At 35.2% G+C, this 23,579-nt stretch overlaps 1 protein-coding gene across 2 annotated transcripts; it reads left to right on the forward strand.

Annotated features, from left to right (window-relative positions):
• Positions 1–22,855, forward strand: LOC125651565 (prospero homeobox protein 1-like). Of its 2 annotated transcripts, none has more exons than XM_056166236.1 (5): positions 1–1,102; positions 3,576–5,546; positions 12,035–12,189; positions 18,328–18,472; positions 21,478–22,855. In XM_056166236.1, the coding sequence occupies exons 2-5, from the start codon at positions 3,606–3,608 to the stop codon at positions 21,661–21,663; spliced, it is 2,427 nt and encodes an 808-aa protein (XP_056022211.1). In that variant the 5' UTR covers positions 1–1,102; positions 3,576–3,605; the 3' UTR covers positions 21,664–22,855. The 2 variants fall into 2 exon arrangements, with proteins under 2 accessions (XP_056022211.1, XP_056022210.1); XM_056166235.1 differs by lacking the exon at positions 1–1,102 and adding an exon at positions 1,450–1,912.
• Positions 22,856–23,579: the final 724 nt, after the last annotated feature.

Consider the following 23,579-nt stretch of genomic DNA (forward strand, 5'->3'; position numbering starts at 1 on the left):
AAAGTGGTTGATTAAACTTAGCATAGCATATCGTTATTGGTATTATTTTAAATTATTAATTAAATCGTGATTGATAATCAACCATTTTGTTAATAGTGCAAAGAAAAAATGAGAATAGAAATAAATAAATGTATTTAATAAGATCTATGCATTTAATCTAAAGAATTTGGACAGTTGAGAAAAGTAAAATGTTCCAAAATTGATAGAAATTGAATTACAAAAGACAGTAATAATTAAGAGGTTATATTGTCAATTTAAACATAAACTCAAATATTAATTATGTTATTCTACCATGTTTGAAATACCATTAGGTTTAGACTGTGCCAAAGAAGAATTCACAAAACTGTAATGGTGGAAAGTGCCTGCAGCTGGAATTCTTATAAATATCATAATAAAAAATGTAGAAAAAAGCGATAAATTAAGTTTGAAATTTTCCACTATGTCCAAGTGTGAAAATAGCATGGGACGCTCTCTCCGTCTGTTCGTCATCTCTTCTGTCAACAATTTAACTTCTATTTAAACAACATATTAAATATTTAGACAAAAATCGATGATGAAGAAGAGAAATATTTAAATTAAGAGAATAAAAACCACATATCCGAGATCGATACATATGGTTAAAACAGTATGTTTACGCTATTCAGCACAATAAAGTCTTCAGTTTATACTATATTGATTCCAAGGCCTACACTTTAGCTCCAAGAGCTGGCATAATTTGGGGGCGGGGCTTGGTTTGGCTCATTAGCATAGAACCAATAAGGAGATTGTCAAGACACTCCACTTGATGGCTTTTCATGAGTATTTAATGAATGGGATTTACATCGACTTGCGAAAGTCGCGTGCTGTGGGATGTGGCTTTCCGTGCGTTCAATCAAGATTTCTCTCAAGGACCTTATTTAATATATTAATAGTGATCTATGAGATACCTCAGAACAAGAAACTTTCTCTTGTGTGATTGACGCTAAAGCGTGAAGACGATTTCACTCCAATTTCATAGGATACTAGCAACTTACTTGCGCCTTGAAAACAAAGTTATTTTTGTGAAAAGTCAACATTGTTTTCCTCCCGAAGATATAATTAAAAGAAGAAAAGTTAATAGACAGTAAGTATTTATTTATTTATTTATTTCATAAATTTTTGATTCCCGCAACTTTTCTCTAAAGATTTTTTTTCCCTTCAAAATATGAGGGGGTATTTCAGTTATTTAATTAATACCGAAAATTTTGTTATTTTTTTCTTTAATTTGTTAACTTTAAAAAATTATTTTAATAATTCTATTTTTGGAATGGATTGAAAAGTTGTGCATGAATTTAGATCTATTGAATCAATGTCATTTGTGTGAGAAAGAATTAAAACAAACATATTTATCATCTTCGGCTAGTTATCGCTATCCTATTGTAATAATACACCGTGATCTATTTTTGTCACTGAAGTAAAAGTTTGTATTGCTGGGTATTTGTGACGAGTGGTAAGTAACAATACCCCAATGTCAACAAGCTTGTATACAACAGTTGACACAAGTCACACTTTATTAGATCCACCCGACTTCTCCTCGAGCGTCACAGCAGGTGCCCGTTTGAAAATCGCCAACTCAAAACCTGGGAAGAGAATTTTTTTATCTTCTCTTTTTTAAAACCACATACCATTATCTAATACCCATAATTGATAGATAAAATAGTTCTTGTCAGTATGCCATGAAAGGAATACAGAGTGGTACAGATAATACCCGACCCAAAGGTAACCTCTGTCAAAATGAAGGCCAATAAATTATAGAAAATGATATTATGTGATAACTTGTTAAGATGTTGCCAAAGGAACTTTGTACAGCATATAGTTATCTTAAGTCCATTTCGACTGCATTATCAATTAGTTGGGACAGAATGAAGTCAGCGGACGTATTTAGCTCGAAAGTGTATGTAAATATTTGTTGTCAACATATTTTCTAGTTTTAACATTTATCATAGTTTCATTTGTATTAATTTTAAACTCATATTTTTAATATTCGTTTATTTTTCTTTGACATTTTTCTCTTTGATTAAAAAAAGGAGAAAACTGATATAAATTATTTTGTTTTATCTTTTTCGCTTACCTCAGATTTAAAGCTATTTGTAACAATTTAATCAAGATTTGTGCATTAAAAAATTGCCTTTTTTTTTTTTACAATCATGGATTTGTCAATTAATGTGTGTTTGATAATAATCCCCTGGAAAATGGGCGTCTGTATCGAATTAATTTAATAGAGGCTTTACGTTATAAGCACATTTCGAAGCGCATCGTTTAAAGCGCACCTGAAGATAGTATTATTAGTCATTTCAATACCCTTTAAACATATTTGCTGTAGAATTTGATTGATTATTCAAATTATTTGTGTGCTGAGTGGTTATGTAATGAATATGAAAATTGTTAACAGCATCTAATGACAGTATTTTAAGCCGTGTGAATTACACGTCATGAATTGGCTACCATCTTTCTAAGATAATTTGTTCCCTCATTATTTTCTTTTCTTTCCTTCGTCAAAACCTCATTCACAGAAGGGGACGGGAATAATTAGCTTACACGCTTTCTATGATGTAGATTCAAAAGCCGCGTAATTACGACAATTTATCTGTCCCGGTGACGTCCCTCGAAGTGAGACATGCCTGTCTTCCTTGCAATGTCCACCCGTGTGAAACCCTTCAAAAGTCGCGGGGGCTTGCCTTTCACCTGGCACTTTCGATACGGCCGACCGTCTGTACATTAGTTAAGTGTTAATTTATATTTCGTGGTCATTCCATGGCTCAGAACGTAGGGACACAAAGCTATGGCTCCTTGGGTAGTGGAGCGACAGGTGCGCTATGTGCCCGAGTCCTTCGCGTGGTCTTCATCAAATTGTAAAAAGATATAATCACTTGATACTTTGGCTAATGTAACATGTGTCGTTCTTATCCAGTAGAAAGTCGCATTGTTATATTGTCTTTTCCTGAGGTAATAACTCATAATGCGGGCTTTAATCTCGCCCATAAAGTGAGTGTTGGCGGATGAAAATGTCTGTACATGTGTATTTCAAAATAAATTCTCGAGTCTGTCACGTTAGCAGTATTTGTGTGACTACACATGTATTGATTTTATTTTTTATATATAGAACAAAATTAGATTAAGATATTTTAACAATCCAATATAAAAATTATTTACAATATTTGTTGCACACTATGCTTAAAATAACTTTTTAAAAAGGATAGATGTGTCTTCCAATTAAGATTATTAGGTCGATTTCCTAAAAATATCATATATTAACAATATACCTTACCTAATTATTTATTAATTAATCATTTGACAAACAAAGTATTCTATCTATGTTGATTACGTCAGCGATAAGGGCCCACATGCACAAAGTTCAATACTTCCGTAATGTTAACATTTCGTTATCATAAAGCTCATATTTCAATGTTTACTTTCTATTGACTCTGAAAGATGATGCTTTGTAAATATGAAATAAAGTTAAAGTCATTTTATTCAGGAATTATTCATTTCTCTATATCGATGACAGTGCACGTGTATAGATACATTTTATTGTAATGTAGATTATCTTATTTCAGATCGATGAGAGAAGAACTTGCTGCTGAGGGATGACATCTCTAATTGAAAACTGTACCTCGCGCGAGTTCCCCTCGGCGGTAGAGAAACTTAATTTCCAAAGTAAAATCCTGAGCATACACACCAACAACCATCTGAACTATAAAGTTCATGATACTCGCGATAACTTACAGGTCGAGAAAGAAAACGATGTCGATAGTGGCTGTAATGAAAGCATAACCTCCCCCACAAAATCAGACGACGCCTCAGAAGGGAAGCAAGACGGAAAGAACGACCAGTCGGAAGATTCCAAACTTCTGAGAGACATTCTGCAAAACAAAGAAATGTCCATAGAGAACAACAACACGGAAGAGGCCAGACTGCCTGAAAGTACAGAAAGAAAAAACTCCGAGGGACACATGATGAAGAACATTATCTCATCCTTCAGTCAACAGGACGACGACAGAAATTCCTTAAATTCAGATTCCGGGGATGAGAGCGATTATGGGAGCTCGGGAGAACCAATGGTAAATGGTGACGATTTAGAGGGAAATGACATGAGATACGATGTTGACAGTGCCAGTGATAACGGACTATTTGGGCAAGAGGATAGTAAGGAAGCCAAGCGCGCTCGTGTTGAAAATATTTTATCCAACATGCGCCCAGCTTCTCGCGGGTCAGCCGATCAGAATGGAATCCCACTCCAGGAAGTTCGTCGTCAAAAACGAAAACAGAATCAGCCAACACAGCATGAACCGAATTGGGCTGATCCTTCTAGTCCGAAATATCGCCGCATAGAAGAAAGAATGGCTCTTCAGGAACAACTCGTCAAACTGCAGCAACAACTACATCTTGTTCAGAAACGCTACGTGGAACTCTATGATGAAGACCAAGATGGAGAAAACCACACGCGGTTCAGTGGTAGAGACTACTTTGTAGAGAGAAATTTCCTTGACCGGGGTATTCTTGATGTTCCCAAGCTTAAGGATGTCAAATTCTTGCAACATACGGACAAAGCAATGCAAAATCAACCAAATATTTTTGACACTTTGCCCGACTCAAAAGTTCCTCAAGACAATGACAAAAAGAGTGATAAACAGAACATTCCCTTGCAAAAACTTGACTTAGAAAATCTATCGAACTCACTGAAAAGTGGTCTGTCTAATATTCTCAATCAAACTGTAGATGACATTGTTCATAAATTTATCGAGGAAAGATCTGCCAAGTTAATGGAGAGGGAGCGCGAAAAGAAGAGAAAAGAGGAAGAAGCAATGAAAGAAGCAAAACAAAAAGAAGAAACGCGACAAAGACACCCAGAACCTCATCTGAATTCAGGGCTACCTCCATTCAGAGATCCCTTTCACGATCTCCGACATGATCATATTGGGAATATGGCAAGAATATTAGAAAAGGCCAGCGCCTTCGACGCACCTCGGGGTATACAACATGATTTACACAGAGCACCCCACCACCCTCTACCATTTCCTTTGCCGTTTTCTTACTTTCCGTCACAAATGATGCATCCGCCATCTTTGTATAGTTGTGCACCACCCACAATCACAGAACCCGAACAAACAGAGGCATTGCCCCTGGTAGTGAATGGTAGCACCCCCAAAAAGAAACGTACCAAAGTAACAGACACCAGACTTTCCCCTCGTGCAGCTCGTGCCTTACTTGGCCAAGACCCAATTCACCTCAACTCAGCTGGCGACGTGGATCGTCATCCACCAACCTCGTTCTCAACTCTTATTCCGCCGGTTCTTCCGACCAGTGTAGCTATTCCAAATCCCAGTCTGCAAGAATCAAACCTGATGAGGTTCTACAGAGATAACGCACCTTTCAGTGACTTGTCATCCAGGAACCACTCCCCAATGCATGGAGATAACTACTCACCAAGCGCGATCCCCTCCCCAGCAGACAGCATCAACACTATGATGAAGTTCGAGTCCATAGAAAGTGGCTCAGATAGCTATGACAACCCAAATATGCACATGATATCCTTTTTGCAATAACAAGATTCCCTACTGCAGGACTTGGTAAGTCAAAACTCCCTAGTTTTAACACCCATCCTAAAACATGATATCACTATCATATTATGAATGCTTTTAATTCTTATTTTTCAATTTATTATCACACTCTATTAATCTGGATTATTTTACATTGAATCTCTCTTACTGTGTCTCTGTTTCCTCCCTCTCAATTGTTTCTCAGAAAGTACAGTGGCATTTATTACATCATGAATGTGTATATATTATTTATGTATCGGATGTATAATGTGATTAAGTGTATTCTACGCGGATTATTGACATGTCTTGTTCATGTTAATGGTCCTACTAATCGCAGCCATTTCATCACTAAATACCATTTACAAATGTATCTAACTCAACAGGCGTTATTGAAATTTATTGAAATCTTTATTACCCTCTCCGATTTCGCAGCACAAACCGTGCTTTGCCAATGACATTTTAAAGAGACGAAATACGACAGTAAATAGCAGCTTTTAACATTATACCATCCTTTTGGAAGACAATAAGAATTTCCTATTTTTCCATACTCAATCAGCAATTATGTAGATTTATGCTAGGATCCTCATCCATATAATTACCAGGACAATTTTCACCAGTAAAGTCACAGATCATCACCAATTTCTTATCAACTTCTGCACAGGCTTAATTTGCCTCTTGTCGCTACTTGATGCGGCACACTCACTTAATCATCGAACCATACTCGGCTGCGGCAAATATCCCCCAGCTACTAAAACCATGAAAGGTGATAAAGACAGTTTCTTATCGCAGAAAGTTAGAATTTTTTAAACACCATAATTGTATCTTCTATACGGCTTTGCGGATCCCATCCAAAAGGTGGGATGATGGTAGGGTCGATTATCGGGTTCGAGAAGCATAAAATTTCATTAACATTGACAACATCTTTATCCTAAGTCATTTCATAAGTGCTTTATGGCCAATTATGTCATCTTTCAACTGAATAATATCTAGCTGAGAGCCAAAAGACAAGGATAATGCTCGGTTTCTCAGATACTTATCTTCTTTGGATCCAGCAAAATTTCCCTATCGATATCTTTTACTTGTCGCTGTAAAAGGTCACAAACTTTTTTTTGCATGCGCTTTGGTACAAGTACAGTGCTTCGTCATTTCCCACTGCAAATGACACCAACACACCGAATCAGTCACAGAATTGGTATAGATATATTTAGTAACTCTGCAGATTGGTGGTCTCGTTCTCCATTACGCAACTTGAACTTACTCTTAAGCTGATTAGCAGTGCACCTTAGCCATTATTTCTGTGATCTTAGGATATTTCCTCGTCAAGTTCCTTTTAATAATCGTCTTTTTAATCTGGTCTATCAGCAGGTCTTTCTATAGATTAGCTTGCTACAAGAAAAATACATTAAGATTTACACAAATGTGCCCAACAATCGACATATTCAACGACATACACTTGTAAAAAGCCAGATATCTTGGCATTAAATGAAACAAATGAGGCCCCGCTGATTGTAAGGAGTTTTATTGTTCCCGGTGTTTTATTTCGCTCTTTCATGGGAACAAGACATTTATTAATAATTTAGAAAAAGAAAAGGAAAAGACTCCGCGTAATTTGGAGTTAAAGCCGATGTGAATCGGCGTAAGCATTTAGATATTTAAAGTGATAAGCTAGCTTTACTTCACTGCATTCGTTAATTGGAAATCTTCATATATGTAACTTTCCTTGTCTCTCCTTTAATGGCAGGATTGTATGACGTCTTTGGTTGTTCTGAGTTGGAACAAAGGATGCTTATTCCTTTCTCTACAGGAAACAACCAAGCGTATTAATCTTTTGTTACTCAGGTTTTCTTTTCTCCTAGCGACACTTTTCATTTACCTGATTCTGATATTAAAAATGTTGATGGGACTCTGTTGCGAAAATTTTGTTGATAACATTTCATCTTATGTGATAATCCTTTAATAATCACATAATATAAACACAGAATTAAAATCGAAAATCACTCTAAAAAGTTCGCAGATTTAAGGATTATATAATTTCGATATAACATTTAATAATGCATATGATGCAAAATAGGTTGAAATGAAATTCTAAATTTTTCACCTAACTTTGATTTAAAAATTATACAAAAGACATACGACTACATAATTTTATTGTATTAAAGATGAAGTGGAACAAATATCTGTTGCAACAGAGTGGAAATAGAACACTTCAAAAACAAAATACCATGCTACGACTGATAGACCTTGTAATCACGTTGGCCAGCGGCCGCGCATGCGTTGAGATTCTCTTTTTGCGATTTTAATCTTAAACACGTGTTGGATTTCGCCTTTTAAGATGATTCTTTTGCATTTCTTTTCTAATGAAAGTTGATTAAAATTTCATAGAGGGGAAACATGCAATTTTATTTGCCCATAAAACGGCTTTTGTCTCAATTGACGATGGACCTTTTTTATCACCGGAGCGCGAGATATGGAGGCAGCAATGCGCAGAGCGCAACCTGCAGCTGTATTGTACGATCAAATGGTCGCCGGGAATAGAAAGCCTCTTGTCTGAGAGATAACTAAAGTAAAATATTTTCCATCCTTGATCAACATTTATTGTCTTCTATAAATGCAAGTGATTAAGACATGGGCCATATTGATTATCCCTAAGGATGTTTTCTTCATGTCTTTTCTAGATCTAATGAACCTTTACATAGAGAGTTATTCGCAATAGGGAATAGAAAATGTGTTCTTCTATTGTTGCAGAAAAATTGAAAGCAGTCTTGCGTAAAAGTATGAAACGGACATTTTGTGTCTCAATCTATAATGCAAAAGTCCTCTTAACCCCTTTCTTGAAATCAGTATTTAAAAAGTGCTAGTCAACCATCGATGAATTAATTAAAAATTCTTCGCCGATTGTTCATCAGCATATTTTTGACATGTTCAGAGTTCGAACACGGAGCCCGAGCACGTGCGGTAAATGACATTCTAGCGAACAAATTAGGCATGACAGAATGCCAAAAAACATCGGTGCTGAAAAATTGGTGTCAGATTAGGTATGTTTTGTCTATATTTCTATATGGAGGAACAATTCGTCGTCTATAACGTTGATCGTTGTGTTATCATACCATTCTCAAGCCGAATTCCTGAAAGGTTAATTCGATGTGCAGCGCAGCTGGCTAGTGACAAAACAAAATGTCACTTTAGTGTAAATCAAAATAACCGTTTGTCAGCCTTCCCTGCTCAAAAATATCTACTGAATATGGGAAAGTGAATCTTGAGCAAAATACACGAACGCACGTGATGCTTCGGACGGTTATTGAGCTCCTCATCGTTCGTGGAAAATTTATTTTACATGTAAAACCAGCCTTTCGACTTGAACAAAATAGATCTATATATGAATAAACAGATACTAGTAGCAAATAATAGGGATAAATGCAGACAATACATTGAGATGAAAGCTTACTTTGGACATGTGAATGACAAACGATAATAGCCGCGCGCACCTGTTGCCTTATACGTGATCGGTTTCATATCTGCAGGCCTTCTTTTTATTCTTGCCCAATACTGCAACATTTTGTCTTCAAGTGTCATTCAATCGGCGAGCTGGCGTAACAGACTTCGTGAAGTTGAAATGATCCCCGATATATGGACATTCTAAGATGAATACATTCCTCTAGTTACATAGGATTTGTAAGTTGGGCACAGGTGTGGAACAACTTCAAACCAGCAACTTATGTTATGCAATGTCTCAACCGTTTCACCCACTTTGTCATAAATTTGACTAATGCACTGAAATAGCAATGAGTGTGAATGAGACGTGATCTCCATATTGTCTCTGAAGAAATATTGCATTTTCGCCAGTATGCAGTGGTTTTTGATGCCTCATAAGAGACTTGTACGCTCTCCCGTCAATTGCGAGATCTAAGACCATCGCTTAAGCGTCTCGATTTTCATAAGTCACAGATGATCATTTCGAATTACTGGAAATCTTTTCAGAAATATTTTTTTCATGCCAATCGTTGATTGTAAAATTGATTGCGTTCTTTCCCTAAAGTGCTGTCTGTATTATTAAATATTAATTAAAGACGGACCGACTCACATTAGGAAAGTGGAAAAATATAACATTGAAAATGTTCTTAGAAACTGGAAACTCTCAGGGGGGTGATACCGTCCCAAACATTGTTTTCTAATTGAGTTTCTTTACACAAAATCAGAGAAGCAGTAGTAGCTGGAAGAGCTTGGTCTGTTAGGATCCAAAGACAGGGCTTTATTATTAAAAAAAGGAATGCTATTACGAAAATTAGATTTCATCGAGGAGATATTATTTTCACAATAACATTGGTCGCGTGTAGATAGTTTGACAATATTTTGCGGTTAAGTTCACGTTGCTTCACAAGCTAATGCTTTGCTACCACGAAAAAAAAAAATCCACCACAGTTCAACGCTCCGAGGTCTGATTCTTCTATTTCAAGTAACTTTACTAGAAACATCAGAATTTGAATTAAGGGTACAGACAGCGTACCAAAAATAAAATAAAAACTATGCAGAAATAGATGTCATAAACGCATATTTTTGCTTCAATGTGGTTGCATTTATCACTGTTCGTTATCTTCACTTTTTAGACTTAAAAAACGGTATTCTGAATTACGCTATATAATTATGTATACATGTATTTTTCTCTCATACATGTAAATTTTCAATTAGTAGCAAAACTGCAAGCATATTTGGTCATTCGGTTTATTTGAAGAGTGTATCCTTAATGCAACATGAGAAAAGGCACATATCAAGTCAAAATTCAAAAAATTAACTGTCATTTAATTGTAGAACACTGCAAAGTTATCAAAATCTACAGTCTGTAAGCTCAGTTAATGTTTTGTTTGAGCAATCTCTTTGGAGCCAAGAACATTACTGCCAAAATAATCTTATGGAATAAAAACCATTTTATACTCTGATGTCTTATTTAACCAACATTGAACAGTCGACACGTGATTTCCAAGTTTGATGAGATTTATGATGCTTTCATTTAATTAAACAGGAAACTTGCACTTTCTTAGTTTTCAAATAAAAAAGTGCTTAATCCAATAAAAAGGCGGTTGAACTCTTCCAGGATTTAAAAGTAATTTTCCAGTCGGATTTTACACAAGCATTAGAGTAAGAATAAATCAATCAATTATATAATATATTTCATTTACAAGTCGCACTACCTAGTCTAGTGGTACGAGTGCTCATTCTCTACCCAGAGTTCCGGGCGCTACTCGCACAAAGTAAAGCTTGTGTAACGCACCCTCTGGTGAGAGAATGGTGCTCGCTTCGAGTGGCCCTGGTTTGATTCTCGATCCCGACACCATATCAAATCTAAGACTACTACATAGGTAGTGAATGTCCATTTGCCAAGCGCCCGACATTGGTTCAGTTCATTCAATCAAAGCATATACAATAGTACATGAGGTACATGCAGTTATAAAGTACAAATAAATATTGTACAGGTCAGAGGAAAATGTTAAAAAACAATAAGTGGAAAAATTAGACCTCATTTGATTTGAAAATCATCGGTCTTTCAGATATGACCTTAAAAACGAAGGGCCCCATGTCATGGTAAGCGTTGGTGCCATGAAGAGCAGCAACGACCTTGAGCGTCACGCATTGTGGCACTTCATTTAAAGCTGGCGGTGTCTCGATATGAGTGAAAAATTCTCCTGGAATGGGACTTAAACAATATACAAATAAGCAAACAAATTCTATTACGCACATTTCTTAAGGATAATCAATTAGATTTTATCATTTCGTTTATGAATTATCATTAATTAACCTTCAATGTGTATTGATTTTTGGAGGCAATAATGAGCTCTATAGATGCAAGATGTTTATATCCAATTCTAGTCCATTACTGTGCAACATTACATAACAACAAAAACATGATAACAACGTATATATGTATTTCATATAACATGAATTAAGCAAGCACAATGAGAATACATAAAGACACGATGTTGTTTGCAAATAAACACATAATTAGGATATATTTGATAATATATACATTTCTAAATCATTCTAAAGAACGGAGCCGCAACAGAACTTTTCAATGTCATCACAAATAAATCTTTTTCTTCTGTGGTGTTCATGATAAAAATATGACTGTGTGATTGACTAATGATAGATTTGGGAATTTGATTATAGATTGTTAAGTTTTTTCTATTCATCTGTCATTCTATTTTGGGCATGATGATTATTTTCATGTTTTATTTCATTGAATTTAGTCATTACATATTCATGCTTCTAACTGTATATTGTTGAACATGTGTCGATCAAATTCAATTTTTGGTTTGTTTAAATGTATTTGCGATAAATTTCAATTTTTAGTTTGTGTAAATGTATTTTCAAGTTATTGTAAATGTATTTCCATTTTACTTTTTAGTAATTCAAAACTTGTAATGACCCCATCCCTCCAAAAAATAACCCAACAAACTTTTGTATTATGACCTTAACATGCATACACCAGTACACTGACTCCTATGCACCTGAGGAAGGCGAAGCTGATGTTCTTTTATGTGCGATATCCCAGCTCCGCCATTTTGAAGGTTTACTTCCCGGATGTCAAGTTCAACAAGAACAACACTGCGCAGCTCGTCAAATGGTTTAGCAACTTCCGGTAAGTTTTTAAACTTTTTAATTTTAAACATTTCTATATTTAGCCCTCGTGTTTTGTGATTGATTCTTTACTTTTTCAGATATTATGATGGTTGTGTTTATTTGTTTTGTATATTGGTTGGTTGTAATTCACTTATTGTTTGAGAACCAGAAACTTGTACTGCCTTCTCTGTGTTGTCTAGCAGTCGAAGAAATCTATAGGGACATTGAAATAAAGATGACACCGCTATGGAGATAAAAATCTTCTCATCATCTGCAAATATTGAATAAATGCTTCCCCCACCGACTGTTTCCGGACATCTGAAATACTCCGTCTTCAAACAGATATTTTCGTTTAAACAAACTTTAATGTAATTCTAAATCGATTGGTTTCTGTTTGTTCTATAGATTTCTCTATAGTTAATATTGTCTGAAAAAGTCGGTTTTAATACCATTCACTTAGTGGACTTTTTTCCCCAATGAATTTTTCCTTTAATCTCCCAAAGTGATGCTATATCTTAAAATGAAGAAGACAAAAACCCAATTACAGCCCATGGCATAATTGCGAGGCGTTCTTATTGGTCAATGCAACTTTGATGTATTCGGTAACCGAATATACCATATCATCGTGGAAGTGTCATTGTTAGTGTTGGGATCCCTGAAAATCGTAATAAATCATGCATTGTGGTGTGTATATCAGTTATCTTAATCGTTACACTGTCAATATTTGAAATGGAGCGATACCAAGTGGTCTTTTGTGTGCTTTTGTAGAAGACTTCTCGACAGATACCCCATATTGTTGACAATAAAATCGAAGATGCAATAGTATTTTTCTGTTTTAATTGTCATGAACATACATCATTTTATTCTATAGTTCTATTACAATAATAAGAAATATAATATTTGCATATGGAAGAACATTTTACATCCGTGAGAAATTCGATGAAAGAAAATGTTTGCTGTAGGCAGGGACCTATATACTAACTATATAGGTCCCCTGCTGTAGGTGTTTGTTTGTTTTTTGTGTTGTTGATTTTTTTTTCTAGGTGGGAGGTGTATTTCTTGAAGGCCTCACTGCATACATGTAAAAAAAAAAAAAAAAAAAAAAAAAAAAAAAGGGGGGGGGGGCTAAAACTACCCACCCATCTTTTAAATGTCTTTTTTCTACATTTTGCTTTTCTGGCGTGATTACATAACTCCTGAATTCCGCACGATGATATTGTCTACTCTACACTTGTAACAGTGTTGAGTACTAGGTTCTTTTCCTTCCTAGTGTCATTTGTATCTCAAGATAATAACCACCGGAAATTAATGTTCGAGTGATGAAAACAATGTATAAATACCAAATTTATTCCCACTTTACCAGCCTCTCGAAACAAAGGATTTATTTTTCTTGTTGGAGTGATAAATTGGTATTTTTCGTATCCCCACCGTCTATGCAAACAAGAATATATCAGCTCTACCGCGATTTGTCCATATTAATCAAAATCATTGCATTTATAAGAACGGACCAGCGAACACCTGCCGTATGAAAATATAACACTCAAGAACACGATGACAGGAATCTTAATTTACTGGTGTAGATACCCTTGCCAATTATTACCGCCATTTTTTCCCTCTCATTTGAAAAATTGTTTGCAACAGAAGGGTATGAAATCAAACGGAAGACACGGAGTTAAAGAGGCAATAAAAAACACACTGAACGTTGAATGCATATAAGAATTCTTGAAGTTTAGTATTTTAAATCCTTATAAATATCACGTGACTCGAGTAAGCATCTTGTGGCCAATGCGGGCACTAGGCAGATGTGAGGTCGGTGTAGAATTTCATGGGATCTTTTTGATGGTGAAAACGTCCTTGCACGACGTCTGGAATTACTTTACTAATATGTTACAACGAAAGTTAATTCAAACAGGAAATTGTGAATATAGTTTCATATAAATTCATATACGGGTCTGAGCATTTATGTGCCATTTATATTATTCAAAATCTATGGGAAAAGAGATTCCCAATCATTCACAAAATGTTATCTTGTGACATTTAGAAATGATGTAGACTACATACAGCGGGCAGGTTTTGTCTTAATAGGGTCATTACTGAATCTCCCATCTGCTTATGTGTGGCCCGTGTTGGTGAGCGACCATTCTTGTAACCTTTTGAGAAATTGAACAATTACAGCAATTCAGAGGGATCGCTGCTTCCATATTATATTATTAGAGCAGTTCATGGAGAGGAAAATTGACAAGGCTCTCAAGGAAATTATGCATTTTGAGATTTGACTAATGATCAGAAAATTGTATCTGTCAAATTAAGCAGCCATAGAGAAATAACACCAGAAACGACGATTAGTAAATACTGTAGTTTGATGATATATGACATAAAGGTTAGGTAATACTTTAGCAGTACTGCTTGTAATACTTAAAAGTGATGATGATATGTAACAAGCGAATAAACACGATGACCGGTGGGTACTTTTTTTTATAGCTCCATCCCTTTGAGAAACAATTTTTCACATCAATACTTTTTTTTTTTCATTTTTTAAATATGGTTGATGAATGGTAAATGTTTTTACCGCAGACAAGTGCTAATTGATATAATACATATCAATATGTGTTTAACAGAGTTAAAAATCTGTAAACCTTCCCTTTATCTGTCGATCATTTTCATTGGTTGGTGAGCATCGAATGGATTATATTTCAAAAACATTTTATTACATTATGTAAAATAAAATTTAAATGACATTCACATGCAGAAACACACACAAAAACACAATTATTTTCTTTTTTAAATTCCTATAAGCAGTAGTAGTTTGAGTTAAACAACATTTAAAAATGTAGATTAAAACCTAATTTAAGAATATCATGCAATTAATCACATCTTCACTTGGTGTTACATAGGGAATGTTTGCATTCTATCATTCACGGCTAATTTCAAAATTATTTCTCTCCTAATTCACACTGATAAACAAGATAATGACGAAATTCCATATCAACATAGCAATGCCAACAGGTTTCACTTCATTTTGCCTGACACCGATATTAACATTATATTAATTTTCTTCATTACCGAAAGAAATGTACATAAGTGCAAATTAAATTTGTTACCTTGGTTAGGGTATCATGGGTTTCATCGACAGGTGTCGACGGAAATTGATATTTTCTTTGTTTGAGGGAGTTCGCCATAGATCTACTTTTGTGTGTATGAAAAAAGAAATTTACACTTTATTGAAGAAGTCTGTATAAGATTAATTGTTTTATAGGGTGTTCTTTGTTTATGTATCGCTCAGATTTCCAATTTCAAGCACCAGCTTTGCGTAATTAGTCAAACGTTTCAGACAAAATGTTTTTCGTCTTTCCCTATGGTGGCGCAGAGAAAATGCGCGAGGATAGACTTGATCACTCGGAAATGTCTGGAGTAACCCGCACTATGTCCTAGGGGTCTGTAAGTGTATATTTCAAATGTTGCTTCATGTGATGAAAAAGGGAGGAGAACACCAGATTGTTCTGGGTCTCTAGAGAAAAACGCGAACACCGTGCACCATGAAAACTCATTAACAAACGCTTCGTTAATAATAGGAAATATGATTTATACCGGGAATGGAATTAATTACATTGAGTGGCTCTAAAAGAAGTTTTGTGCAGGAAAATAAAAAAAAATCATACAGTGAAGATGCTAATAAGAAACACTATGAATCTTGCCCAACTATAATTAATGAAATGTAATTAATAAATATCATTATTTTCCGGCTCAAACTCCAGTCTCATAACAAATCAAAAGTTTTAATAGATGTGACTTTTCCCTTTGCCTTTTTAGAAGCGCCTCTTATTGGGTTCTGCTAAAGTCCCTTTCCGTGACAGCTGCTGAACAGCCATAAACCATGCGACGACCGCCCAACATGGACTATCCAATGTTCTGTAATTATCCACAAGTGCCCACCAATTTTCTGCTAAAAGAGAGTTGTCTTTAGGCGGAGAAAATGACAAAACGATATTTTCTGCGAGGACAATTTGACTCTTTCGACTCCCTGATTGATATTTCATGTACCACGTTAATACTACGCTTTACTGGCTATTTTTCCAGTCAACGCTAACTTTGTTCATTTTTAAAATTACATATGAAAACAGTACATTGATCAATAGTACTTCAAACAAATCTTTTAATCATTGCTTTGGTCGGACAGATGTTTTTCAACAGCGTTTCGCAAAAGCGATAACTTCTATGAATGCCCTCTCCATTTTGCAGTCTTATAAGGAACAGATTTGTCAATAAACCTAATCTAAACTTTCTTGATTCTATTAGAATTTGCAGGAGATGAGATTAGTGAAATGACAAATATCTCGAAGAAAAGGAAAATGAGAAAATAAACTCTCATAAATTTGGGATAAATTGGTTGGAGTGTGTTGACTTTCTGTCAAATTGGGGAGATATTTGACGTGGATACAACTATTTCCAACTAATTTACTCGACAGGATTCCTTCTTTAATTTGTTATGTCAACAGTCTTTAGTCAATAGAATTGAGCAGTGCAAATACAGAATATTGATGACGCGTTAGTCACAACACGCGCCTAATACCCTTTTCTCCCCAAATCTACAAAGTGTAGGGTTTTTTTTCTATACCCCGATTAATCTGTAAATCATACCTGCGTAGTTTTTCCAGATTATCAGTGTTCAAGGTTGCGTGAACCTCTTTCGGCTCGGAGACCCCGCCTTACGCGACCACAGCGAGATATCCCTGGTACCCAATGTTTGTCATAGTCTGATAAGATTCTGACATTATTAGCCGTATTACAAGGACTACAAGAATATTCTCTGCATTTTAAGCTAATTTCCCTCACTGTGTACAAAGACACTTAAAACTAATTAAGACGTTATAGGGCTCCAATCCAGGTATTTATTGAGGTATTACTCACAGACACGGCATAGACATGCTCCTGAGAAGTCTAATTTTCCTTTAACATTTTGCTCCGTGTTACAATTCATGTTGAGTCAAGAAATATACGAGAACTACAAGACATTAACAAAATAAGGATATCACTGAAATAGGAAAACTTTATTCATAAGAAAAAATTGGAATGGGCTTCAAAGATGCATATTTTCTGATTCATCTTTGTAAAGACATTTAACTTCCGGTATCAAAGAAATTATTATTGGTATCCCCAGTCGATTTTATCCTTTACTGTTGGTCACGACTTTAAGAAATTTAGATATATACACCATGATCTTTAATCAACCAAATATTATGGTAACGGCCACATTATCTTTCTTGTGGGAAAGAGGCGGGTGTAGAAAAGTTATATTACCAGGCAAACTTCCAACATTGTTATGTCGTGGGAACAGATATTTCAGAAAGTTCAAGTGTTAATGGATCCTGGATCCATTGATACATTATGGTACATTTTCTTTGAAAATTGAATTTTGTCCTCATCTGTGTAGAAGAGGAAGTAATTCTGATTTATGAAAACAAATATAGATATTTGATTGATGTGAAGACTTTAATACAAAACTGTAGTATGAAATAACAGTTCGGGAAGTAATGAGCCTTTGATGACAGTCTGTGCGAGGTGCCTTAAGTGTTTATTAAGTAATCTTAATTACATCGAATCCTCAGACTTAAATAGATTGTACATATTTTGTCCGTCCGTTTTAGAATTACGGACAAATTTAGAAATCGTAAGACTCCGGTGTTATCTTGGAATAGTGAATAATGATTGGCAGTACCTTGCACGTGCACATGTAATGGAGTACATTTTTAAGTGCTTCTCTAAATTACATCTACTCGAATAAACAATAGACATATAATTTCAACATTTTAAGATATCTTACGTGCAATCAAGCATTTTTAAAATTCAAAACATTGACACGTATTTCATAAATACATTTTTATATTTTGTTTTCTTTTTGTAGATGGAGAAATAAATACATTTTTGTTTCCTTTTTGAAGAGAATTCTTTTACATTCAGATGGAGGAATGAATATATTTTTGTTTTCTTTTGTAGAGAATTTTCTACATTCAGATAGGGAAAGAAAAATATTTTTGTTTTCTTTTGTAGAGAATTTTTCGACATCCTGATGGAGAAATAAATATATTTTGGAATTTTTTGTTGACAATTCTTCTACATCCAGACAGAGAAATATATACATTTTTGTTTTATTTTGTAGAGAATTCTTCTACATCCAGATGGAGAAATATGCCCGCCAATCCATTGCGGAAGGCTGTAAGTCTGTTGATGACTTAGTGGTAACAACGGAATCCGAGTTGTACCGAGTACTGAACCTCCACTACAACAGAAACAACCAGATCGAGGTTAGCTTCATTTTCAAACTTTTCATTTTCAAACTTCGTGTCTTGAACGCACTGTCTCTTTATTAAACGTCGGGGTCCCTAATTTCTTCCTTGCACCTAAATTCACCAAATAGATTAGCTTTATGGGAGGAAATAAAGGCAAAACCGCTTATACATGTAAGTGCTGCAACGTCTACAAGGCACATACATGTACATGTACATGTATACATGTATAAGCAAATGTATATTCTGTATATTCTTCCTCGTCTGTTTTAGAAATCCATTTGAATTAGGCACCAGCATGTCTTTTTGCTCGTGTTAAAGAGTTTATCAAAAGTTGTTTCTATTTTCACAAACACATCCAGAACAATGCCAGAGTATTATATGATAATAGCCTTCAATATAAAACAAATGACGTGCTTTAACTATTAAGTATCAATATAGATGCACTGTCTGTTCAAATTTAACCATGATTATTTCATGATTTTAAATTTGCTGTTGTCATCCTTGCTGAAATTGAGTAATTTCTTCGAAATTGACTTCTTTCGTGAGTAAACATGTGAATGCATTTGAAGACCGGGCACAACCCTTTTTAACTCTCGTCGGAGGATGAGACACGGGGTCCCAAATCATCCGTATGATTTATTCCAGCCCCTGGTGTAATTAACAGATGAGAAAGAACCGGTTTGCGTTTCTGTGCACTACTTTTTTATGATGTGTTATCTGTCTTGATCTTTTTAGAAACATCATTACTCTGTCAAGACAATTAATAGGGAGGCTTGATGACGACAACATCTAAGTAAACCCTGCTTCTCAGCATCAGTTCTTTTTAATCAAATTAAGTGATATTATTTGCATAAAATTCCCTTATGAAAAGTCTCCAAAATACACAAAGCTTGAACGTCGTATAAATCACATGTTGGTCACGGAAAGAAGAAAGAGTCAGTGTATATACTCTTATGATTAAAAATGGAAGTGGATACTTCTCTGTGGATAATATAAAGCGATGACAATTGTATTCAAATAACAATGATATATCACATTAATTATTGATAAATTACTCCCAAATCGCCTTCTCCTCTTCGTGTCTGTAACTTCTAGGAAGAAATTCCATATCGCCAAATGGAACTTTATCAATATCCGAATTATTGCTAAGATGATACAATTAACTAATGCCTGTTTACTTCAAGTTTATTAATATTGCTATCTACAGTCATGAGGGACCGCCTTTTCAATCTACTTGAAAGTCTTGTGTTCCAGAAGTGTGGTAGTGTCGACCACCAAGATCATCTTTTTAGCTCACTAACATTTATTTTCCGCATTTCCTAGCCCCCGGGGGACTCTCTGCGATACCGAACAAGGGCCAGTCAGATAGAAAAGGAGATATTTCTCAGACAATACTGTAAAAAGCCGATTACAATCAGAACTCTATTCCAAATGTGGCTTTGAAATTCATTCAAGAAACTGCAACATATACAATTAATTGGATTGAAGTTGGGCTTGTTTTTTGTGCTTCATCAAGACGGAGTCAATAAACTACGACCAACGGAAACAATATCCAGATCTCCGGGGAAGACCGTCCTACATATAACACACCGTGTATAAACATAGTGGTCCGCCTCGCATCTCATGCCACGGGTCATTAGTTATCTCCCATGTCTAGAACACTCAGAAGAAATGTAGAAAAGATGTCGCCCTTGCGACATGAAAACCAAAAATTAAAAAAAACCCACAAATTTGTTTGTAATTGATGAAATATCTCTTGAAAATTTGTTTGAGAAGTAACAGTTTGGAGCAGAATAAATCAAGCGTTGCTTTCCTTGCCCAACATACAACACGTGTTAGTGAGCAGTAGTAGCTTATCAATCGTGATATTTAGATGCTTTCAATTAATTAGTCGCCATCTTCCGCGAACCTGTCGCTGTACGAAGCAGCAGCTTGTCTTCAATTGCTTAATGATCATCACTTGACACGACGATCGGTGGAACGCCTTAAGGCAAATAAGGACAAGAAAACTTAATATTTATACCATTGCCAATACTTCAAACCCCAGTTTCACAGGACTGTATAGTGCAGGTGTATTTTGCATTACATATTAAAGGAATTCTAAAGATTGATGAGAATAATTAAGTTTGTTTGGCCTGTAAAAAGGATTTTGACATATGAAGCAGCTACAGGAAAAGTTCCGTAAGATAAATGGTGTAAGGACGATTTGTAGTAAATAATACAACAGGTATTGAATGCCCGGGGGACCTCAAACTATCAGTCGCGAAAATTTGTCAAATAGCAGCTGTAAATGATCTCATTATAACTCGATGATATACAGTCAGCATAGACCGCGTTGTCAACTATTTGAAAAGTTCATTTATAAGTGATAGAGAAAATGCATTTTCGTATCTTGATCGTTGACTTCTGTTGCTTTCACGAGCGTCTTGGGACAACAAACAAGATAGTACCAGGAAATCGTTAATGAATTCTCGCTACATCACTCTCTTTTTAATATTTCATCAATTTTGAGCTTGAGTTTACATCCGACAGGTCGGAGATCAGTAGGATTCACAGAAACAAAGTACCTTCTAATGTCTTTCTTTATTGATTTCCTTCTTGGAACCTTTCGTGTGGTCTTTGCCTATTTTCATTGACGCTTACATAAATCATTAGGTCTCCAATTATTTCACGACGGATCCGGTGGATTTTGGAGACGTTTTACCCAAAGCTTCCTTGTCTACCTAAACTCGATACATGTCTTACCAATGTAAATCAACTTCTTAGAAAATCTGTCAGACGAAATTGAATAAGCATGACTCGGTGATCTCCTACCACCAGTCAGTCTTCAGAACCCAATCACAGACATCTTAAGTTGTCGCTTTCTCTATCAGAATATAGGATCATTGAGACAGGCGCCTTTTTCAGCAAAATCCCGATGAAGACATTTGAGTAGAGCGATGTATTTTGTGACATCCTAGACAAAATATAACAACTGTTGGTATTGTATTTCTATATGTCCTTTTCTTCCTTTGTTGCAGGTACCTGATAACTTCAGACTCGTCGTGCAAGCCACACTGAGAGAGTTTTATAAGTCTGTTGTTGCTTGTAAGGATTCAGAACCCTCTTGGAAAAAGTCCATCTACAAAATCATCGCACGCATGGATGACAGTCTTCCGGAATATTTCAAATCGCCAAACTGGATGGACCAGCTCGGCGACATGTAAACAAAAATACACAACAATTAAAAAACATAGTAAACGGATTTGTGGATCCTAATTAACAACGTTGTTGTTGTTTGTGCAATATTTCCATTATTTTCATTAAGGGTTTCATACAAATCGGGTTTTTTTTTGTTTGGTCTGACTCCAGTGCTATTATTTATTATTGTTTCATTTAGCTGTCAGATCAGAAACTTGACAGTTCTAATAACATCGTGGTATATATATTTTTTTGACATTCCATTTGCATAATCTATAAGAAATCCGGCGGTTCTTTTTCCTCTGCAGTCAACAAAAGCGCCATTCCTGTAATTCATGTTTGGCGTGCTGTATGTTTTGTTTTTCAAATTAGAATTTAAAAAATGCTCAAGTAGTTTGTCTAGTCAAGGACACAAACATCCAGTTGTGTATATATACAACCTGTGCTAGTATTGATTTTTACGTATTAACTGTACTGTGTTGTGCAATGTTCTCCAAACCAAATGTTTGTTTTTTTTAATTTTTATATGTTTACATTACTATATATAGTAAATTACGATGTGAACGGACGTGATTTGTACACGTGTAGAACTGATCATGTGATTATTGTCACTATTATTGAGGTCATTGAAAAGTGTTCGAATTTTGACTTATTCTCGATTTACTTTTTCTTTGCTTCATTATACAGATTGCAATGATTTCACAGAGTATGTATTTGCACTTTATTTACATATTTATTTTAGTGATTTCTCCTCAATATTTTACAACACCTAGTCAATAATGAACAAGATGAGATTATTGTCAATTTCTGTTTTTACTAGTTTTGCAATCACGTGTTATTCGAAGTCAACGCGCGATTTGCAGCTTCAATCAACGTTGTTGAATTTTTAGAATAAAAATCAACCATTAACCGTTTTTCACCAAATTCTACCTTTTAGACTTTAGTTTTCCATTTATCGCATGAACAATTTGATTGATAAGGAAATTGACCATGAATATAGACTATACATGTACATATAATGATGTTAATGTGTACTTGTATATAAAACATACATGTACATTTGATGATGTTATTTAAACCATTTTCTGCAAGGTTGTCCTCATTGATTTGAATTAATGTACTGTTTGGCGGGAAATGACGATTCAGTGCGTTGATAAAACTTGAAAGTATTCATGTATACAATGTAGATTAGATTCAATAAATTGTTATGACCAATGATATTAATTTATTTATTAAGCGGTAATTCCGTGTCTTTTTCTTTTCTTGTTAAAAAAAAATCCAAAGGTTACATTTTACAGTTGGTATCGATAGTGTACATGTAATTACTTCCGGTATGTACTTGTGGTATAACTAGGAATTCTTACGTTGTAAAACATAGTTTACTTTGTGTTCAAAATTAATACTACCCTGGCCTGGACACTTATTCTAGTGAAAGCCCAAAGCGGCCAGGTGAAAGTTAAAAAGACTGGTCAGGCTTTAATTGAAAAATGTAAAAATGAAAGGACTGCATGCCTAGACCAAAGGGGGAAAATGAAAATTTCGTTCCGCATGTCTCATGGTCGTTAAAAAGAATCGTTATATTAGAAATATTTATCAGATATTTCCAACCAAATTTTCACTATTATTGGATTCTTTTGTCTGTTTGAAACGCCACTGACCAAGGAAAATAGACCTCAAGCTAGGCTTTGTCCTGCGTTTATCATATTTTGATCTACCCCAACCAACACTTTGACCAAGGGTCGTCATAAAACAGACCCGAAAATGAGCGTCATTAGAGACCCGTGTCGGACATCACACCTGTCCGTGGATTTATGACGAGATTGTCAAGGAATGGACAGTAGTTTTCTAAAAAGTATGGACACATTCTGACGAGTCGACTCCTTATCGAGCAATCATGTCGAGCGCAGAAGTGTCCATGATATGTTAAATTCTGATTATCTTT

Source organism: Ostrea edulis, chromosome 5 (genome assembly GCF_947568905.1).
Source record: "Ostrea edulis chromosome 5, xbOstEdul1.1, whole genome shotgun sequence".
Classification (NCBI taxonomy): Eukaryota; Metazoa; Mollusca; class Bivalvia; order Ostreida; family Ostreidae; genus Ostrea; species Ostrea edulis.